We start from the raw sequence: 7,547 nt of genomic DNA, 5'->3' as shown, positions 1-7,547 counted from the left end.
GAATTCCATCACCTCCACTAGCTTTGTTCATAGTGATGCTTTCTAAGGCCCACTTGACTTCACATTCCAGGATGTCTGACTCTAGGTGAGTGATCACACCATCATGATTATCTGGGTCGTGAAGATCTTTTTTGTACAGTTCTTCTGTGTATTCTTGCCACCTCTTCTTAATATCTTCTGCTCTGTTAGGTCCATACCATTTCTGTCCTTTATCGAGCCCATCTTTGCATGAAATGTTCCTTTGGTATCTCTGATTTTCTTGAAGAGATCCCTAGTCTTTCTCATTCTGTTGTTTTCCTCTATTTCTTTGCATTGATCACTGAAGAAGGCTTTCTTGTTTCGTCTTGCTATTCTTTGGAACTCTGCATTCACATGCTTATATCTTTCCTTTTCTCCTTTGCTTTTCGCTTCTCTTCTTTTCAGAGCTATTTGTAAGGCCTCCCCAGACAGCCATTTTCCTTTTTTGCATTTCTTTTCCATGGGGATGGTCTTGATCCCTGTCTCCTGTACAATGTCACGAACCTCATTCCATAGCTCATCAGGCACTCTATCTATCAGATCTAGGCCCTTAAATCTATTTGTCACTTCCACTGTATAATCATAAGGGATTTGATTTAGGTCATACCTGAATGGTCTAGTGGTTTTCCCTACTTTCTTCAATTTAAGTCTGAATTTGGTAATAAGGAGTTCATGGTCTGAGCCACAGTCAGCTCCTGGTCTTGTTTTTGCTGACTGTATAGAGCTTCTCCATCTTTGGCTGCAAAGAATATAATCACTCTGATTTTGGTGTTGGCCATCTGGTGATGTCCATGTATAGAGTCTTATGTATATACGTCTTATGGATATATGTGTACCTATGGCTCGGAGAAGGCAATGGCACCCCACTCCAGTACTCTTGCCTGGAAAATCCCATGGACGGAGGAGCCTGGAAGGCTGCAGTCCATGGGGTCACTGAGGGTCGGACCCGACTGAGCGACTTCACTTTCACTTTTCACTTTCATGCATTGGAGAAGGAAATGGCCACCCACTCCAGTGTTCTTGCCTGGAGAATCCCAGGGACAGGGGAGCCTGGTGGGCTGCCGTCTATGGGGTCGCACAGAGTCGGACATGACTGAAGTGACTTAGCAGAGCAGATACCTATGGCTGATTCATGTTGAGGTTTGACAGAAAACAACAAAATTCTTAGAGCAATTATTCTTCAATAAAAAGTAAATTAATTAAAAAAGAAAAAAGAAATCCATGTTAAATATAAAAATACGTATAATTAAAACTAAATGGGAAACTTCCTTAGTGGCTCAGTGGTAAAGAATCCACCTGCTAATGCAGGAGACACAGATTTGATCCCTGATCCGGGAGGATCCCACAAGTCTCGGAGCAATGAAGCCCGTGTACTCTCTCCCGTGCCAGAGAGCCACAATTACTGCACTCGTGTGCTGCAACTACTGAAGGCTGAGCACCTAGAGCCTCAGGTGCTCAAAAGAGGTGCCAAAACAAGAGAAGCCACCACAATGAAAAGGCTACACACTGAAACTAAAGAGTAGCCCCTGCTCCCCACAACTGGAGAAAGCCCATGCAGCAACAAAGACCCAGTACAGAGAAAAAGAAAACGAAATGGACAGACAGGAGCTTCTCTGCTGGTTCAGTGGTTAAAAATCTGCCTGGCAATTCAGGGGACAAATGTTTGATAACTTGTCTGGGAAGATCCCACATGCCATGGGTCAACTAAGCCCCCTGTGCCACAACTACTGAGCCTACGCACTGCAACCACTGAAGCCCATATACCCTAGAGCCCATCATCTGTAACAAGACAAGCCACTATGAAAGAAGACCCTGCTCATCACAACTAGAGAAAGCCCATGTGCAGCAATAAAGACCCAGCACAACCAAAGTAAAAAATTTAAATGTATATAAATTTTTAAAAACCTACATGGATGGAGAAAAATATGCCATGCTTAACACTAAAAGAAAGCAGGAGTAGTCATGTTAATTTCAAATACAACAGACATTAAGGCAAGGAAAATTATCAGGAATACAGAAACTGATTAAATAATGATAAAGGGCTCAATTTTCCCAGAAGATATAACAGTCCTTACTGCTGCTACTGCTGCTGTTAAGTCGCTTCAGTTGTGTCCGACTCTCTGCGACCCCATAGATGGCAGCCCACCAGACTCCCCCATCCCTGGGATTCTCCAGGCAAGAACACTGGAGTTTGTTGCCATTTCCCTCTCCAATGCATGAAAATGAAAAGTGAAAGTGAAGTCTCTCAGTTGTGTCTGACTCTTCGAGACCCCATGGACTGCAGCCTACCAGGCTCCTCCGTCCATGGGATTTTCCAGGTAAGAGTACTAGAGTGGGGTGCCATCGCCTTCTCTGATAACAGTCCTTAGCTTACATATATGCCACAACAGAGTGGAATATATTTTTGTCTTTTCATACTGTTCATGGGGTTCTCAAGGCAAGAACGCTGAAGTGGTTCGCCATTCCTTTCTCCAGTGGACCAAGTTTTGTTATAACTCTCCACCATGACCCACCATCTGTCTTGGGTGGCCCTACATGGCATGGCTTATCAGTTCAGTTCAGTTCGGTCACGCAGTTGTGTCAGATTCTTTGTGACCCCATGGACTGCAGTATGCCAGGCTTCCCTGTCCATCACCAACTCCTGGAGCTTATTCAAACTCATGTCCATTGAGTCAGTGATGCCATCCAACCATCTCATTCTCTGTTGTCCCCTTCTCCTTCTGCCTTCAATCTTTCCCAGCATCAGGGTCTTTTCCAATGAGTCAGTTCTTCGCATCAGGTAGCCAAAGTATTGGAGTTTCAGCTTCAGCATCAGTCCTCCCAATGAATATTCAGGACTGATTTCCTTTAGGATTGACTGGTTGGATCTCCCTGCAGTCCAAGGGACTCTCAAGAGTCTTCTCCAACACCACAGTTCAAAAGCATCAAAAGCACAATTTTTCCACGCTCAGCTTTCTTTATAGTCCAACTCTCACATCTGTACATGTAAACTATATCACAAAGCTATAATAATCAAAACAGTATGGCATTGGTATATACACATCCGTCAGAAAAGACAGCCCAGAAGCAAACTCATAAATATACGAATCAACTAAATTATGACAGCAGGGCCGGGAATATACAATAGGGAAAAAAACAGTTGCTTCAATAAATGATAGTGGGAAAATGGATAAACCACATACAAAAAAAAAAAAAAGAGACACTGGACCCCTATCTTATACTAAACACAAAAATCAACTCAAAATGGATTAAGGAATTGAATGTTAACACCTAAAACTGTAAAACTCCCAGAAGAAAATAGAGGACAAGAATGACATTAGTCTTAGCAATGACTTGTTTGACAACAAAAGCAAAGGCAACAAAAGCAAAAATAGATTAAGTGGAACTACATCAAACTAAGAAGTTTCTATACTGCAAAAATCTTCTACACTATCAACAAAATGAAAAGGCAACCTATAGAAGGGAAGAAAATATTTGCAAAGTATATGATAATGAGTAAACATCCAAAATATATAAAGAACTCATATAACTCAATAGGAAAAAAAATGAAACAATCTGATTAAAAAGTGGGCAGAACATATGAATAAACATTTTTCCAAAGAAGATATGCAAATGCCCAACAGGTAAATGAAAAGGTACTTAATATCACTAATCATTAGGGAAATGCAAATCAAAATCACAGTGAAATATCACCCCATACCTATTAGGATGGCTATCACAAAAAGACAAAAGGTAACAAGTATTGGTGAGAATGTGAAGAAAAGGGAACCCTTGGCGTAACATTGGTGGGAACACAAATTGGTGCAGCTACTATGGAAAACAGTCTAGAGGCTCCTCAAAAAATTAAAACTAAAACTACCAAATGATCTAGCAATTGCAGTTCTGGGTATATATCCAAAGGGAATAAAAACAAGGTATCAAAAAGATATCTGTTCTCCCGTGTTTATTATGTATATTTAAAATAGCTAAGATATAAAAACAAGCTAAGTGTCCAACAATAGAAGAATGAATAAAGATGTGGTATTTATATCTGTACACACACACATACACACAATCGGGTATTATTCAGGCATGAGAAGGAAGGAAATCCTTGGCTGTGACAACATGGACAGACCTTGAGGGCATTATGATAAATGAAGTAAGTTAGAAAGAGAAACAAATACGGTAGCAGTTTATGTGGAATCTAAAAAAATATAAACTCATAGAAACAGAGACTAGAATGATGGTTACTAGGGACTGGGGGTGTGGGAGAAATGGGAAGATGTTGATCAAAAAGTACTTAAAACTTCCAGTTATAAGATGAATAAGTTCTGGGGATCTAAAAATACATCATGCTGATTATAGTTAATAATGGGCTTCCCTGGTGGTTCAGATGGTAAAGAATCTGCATGCAATGCAGGAGGCCTGGGTTTGATCCCTGGGTTGGGAAGATCCCCTGGAGGAGGGCATGGCAACCGACTCCAGGATTCTTACCTGGAGAATCCCCATGGACAGAGGAGCTTGGCGGGCTACAGTCCATGGGTTTGCAGAGTCAGACATGATTGAGCGACTAAGTACAGCACAGCATGGCACATAGTTAATAATACTGAATTGCGTATTTGAAAGTTGCTAAGGGTACATCTTAAATATTCTCACAAGAACAGAAAGAGAAATGGCAATCCTGTGATGTGAAGGAGGTGTTAACTAACACTATAGTGGTAGTCATTTGCAACTTAAAAGTGTATAAAATTAATTCATACATCTTAAAAAATATACCACGTTATATATCATTTATATCTCAATTAAGCTGGGGGGAAATAAAATGTAATAAGTAAATAAAAACTCTGATGTTTTCTCTTGTGCCTACATGGAAACATAACAAGAACCCAAGTGCATTTTTGTCTTATTTTGTAATAAATCCAAACATCTTTTTAAAAATTTCATAAATTGTATCCATATTATTTTAGATATATATTTTACATATTTAAATTTTTATATAAATAAAACATTTTATTTATAACTTAATAATATTTTATTCAAAAATAAACTTTATATTTTCTTATATTAAAACTGGATTATTTGCTTTACAAAAGAGAATTAAAAGACTTCTTTCATTTCACAGCTGTTTCATGGGGAAATATGAAATCAAAATACCAGAGATTTCTCTGACTCATGAGAGTAGGACATCTAGTCCAAAGTATTGTGCTAAAAACTGTAAATGTATCTTCCTGTGTCTTAATAGGATATTCTCAAATTCTATCATAGTGCGAGCTAATTGCAGCACTAATTTAAGACCAATCATTCAGAGTCTTTAAAAAAAGGAATTAAATAATTCAAATGTGTATTTGACTTAATATTTCATCAACAGAACTGTACTTCTGCCTTAAAACTGAATCTCCAGATATGGCTGACCTAGTTGTGTTGCTTCTATTCACCTGGTATTGGCACTAAGAACAGGAGTTTTTTTTAGATGAACTTAGCAATACACACATATGGTACAGAAATACTTGAAGTGTTAAATAACTATTTTGTATCTCGTGGTTTTCCTAGAACAACTGAGTTGACATTTGCATTCATAGTACAAAAAGCGAGTAATGTTGTACCTAACAGAAGTCAGTGCAGCAACAGTGGTCACTGTACACTTTGATACAACATACAGTAAAAACACCGCCAGTTTCACATAAAAATGCATTTCACAGTAAGTATTAATATAAAATATTAATTTTACCCTTGAGGACACTTTTAACTTAAAAAAATTCTGTGTGGTGAAAAGTATGCATAAAGATTTCTTCTATATACCAAAAAGTGATGACTGTCCAGAGGAAAAGCACTGTGCAACTTGCTGAGCTGCGAGATCAACTAGCCACTGTTTTCATAAACTTACTTGAGAAAAATGCCTGGTGGACAAACAAAGGTTATTCAGACTTGAATATTTGGCACATACTTTTTCTAAATTACAGAAGTGACCTTAGCATACTAAGGAAAACAACTGACGGTATTTGTAACCAATGATAAATTTGAGTTTTTAAGCAGGAATTAGAATCTTGGAAAATTTGCTTTCACCAATGTGAGCTTTATAGCTTCCCAACACTTAAAAGACATTCCTGATAAAATGAAAATATGTCAATGTTTGGAAGATCTGCATAACTTAATGAACCAATATTTTCCAAATAAACCATGCATGAAGCTACAAAATCCATTAAAAGTGCAAGACAGACCAATGGGTTTTAATGTAATAGTGTGAAAAGCTCATTTACATAATTTCAGAATCCACCTTGCAACTAACCTTTAAAAAACCTCACCATTTTCAACTTTTGGTGAGGTATTCACCTCAAATATCCACAATCTGAGATGGCTATTAAAATATACTAGTGCTTTTTCCAAGTGCATGTCTATGTGAAGCTGGATTTTCTTATGCTTCAACCAAAAAAACACTGCATCAGACTGAATACAAAAATACTGTGAGAACCTAGCTGTCATCTTTTAAGTCAAAAAATAAAGAAGTTTGCAAAAATGTAAAAACAATGTCATTCTTGTTAGACAATTTTTTTTTCTTGGAAAAGGTCAGTTTTTTGTTAAAAAATATGCTATTTGTACTAATATTTAATCAATTTATTGTTATTTTAAAAGGAAATGATAAATATTAAAAAGATTTTTAATTTCAAGTACGGTAAATATTGATAGATAGAACCCACATTTTTAAAAAAGGTCACTGAGATCCTCAATAATTTTTAGGAATATACAGTGGTACTGAGACCAAAACATTTGCAAATTACATTTCCAACATACTGAAGTATTCTAAAAAAAGGAAAACAGAATTGGATGATGAAGTAAAGGGTCATCACTTACAGCAAAAAAGCCTCATTCACAGCATCAAAGAACTCAGGGCAGAGTACTTCCTGAGGTTCATGTCCATGGTAGGTGAGCAGAGCCTCTACCAGTGGTTCAAAATCTGGCAAAGTAAGAAGTGGGACACAGATTCGTGACAGGGACCTTACTCGTTCAGGAGACATCCTATGGAATAAATAAAATGAGCAGTAAGTACCAAAATCTTAGAGCCACACATAGTTAAAGGCATATAAAATCTTCATGCTGAAAGAATTTAATTATTTCTTTGAGTTATTTTTTTATTTTAATTTCTTTGAATTATTTCTTTCATTTCTGAGGTTATAACTACCAATATTCATCACATTTGCAATTAAAACAAAGACACCTAAAATATTTATTAACTAGCTAAAAGTAACAAAAAAAAATCCATTTGATGTTAACATGAATAACATTTTTTGTTAAAAAATAACTATATTTTACAAAACAAAAAAATATTTAGTGAGAAGAGTGGCACTATTTTATATGTTTACAAATCTCTTTCCTATATGGTTTGAAAGAAGACAGTGGATTCTTATATTTAGTTGTGCATATTGAGAGTCCCTTGGACTGCAAGGAGATCCAACCAGTCCATTCTGAAGGAGATCAGCCCTGGGTGTTCTTTGGAAGGAATGATGCTGAAGCTGAAGCTCCAGTACTTTGGCCACCTCATGCGAAGAGTTGAC

General features: G+C 37.3%; 1 protein-coding gene across 17 annotated transcripts in view; it reads right to left on the bottom strand.

Annotated features, from left to right (window-relative positions):
- FANCC (Fanconi anemia, complementation group C) overlaps positions 1–7,547 on the bottom strand; it is a 338,161-nt gene that overhangs the window by 70,746 nt on the left and 259,868 nt on the right. For all 17 annotated transcript variants that reach the window (XM_010836026.1, XM_010836023.1, XM_010836040.1 and 14 more), the window contains one exon: positions 6,847–7,011. In XM_010836026.1, the coding sequence (XP_010834328.1) occupies positions 6,847–7,011 (165 nt within the window). The remainder of the gene's footprint in view (positions 1–6,846; positions 7,012–7,547) is intronic.

Source organism: Bison bison, unplaced genomic scaffold (assembly GCF_000754665.1).
Source record: "Bison bison bison isolate TAMUID 2011002044 unplaced genomic scaffold, Bison_UMD1.0 scf7180017864057, whole genome shotgun sequence".
NCBI lineage: Eukaryota > Metazoa > Chordata > Mammalia > Artiodactyla > Bovidae > Bison > Bison bison.
This window is presented reverse-complemented; position numbering and strand designations above follow the sequence as displayed.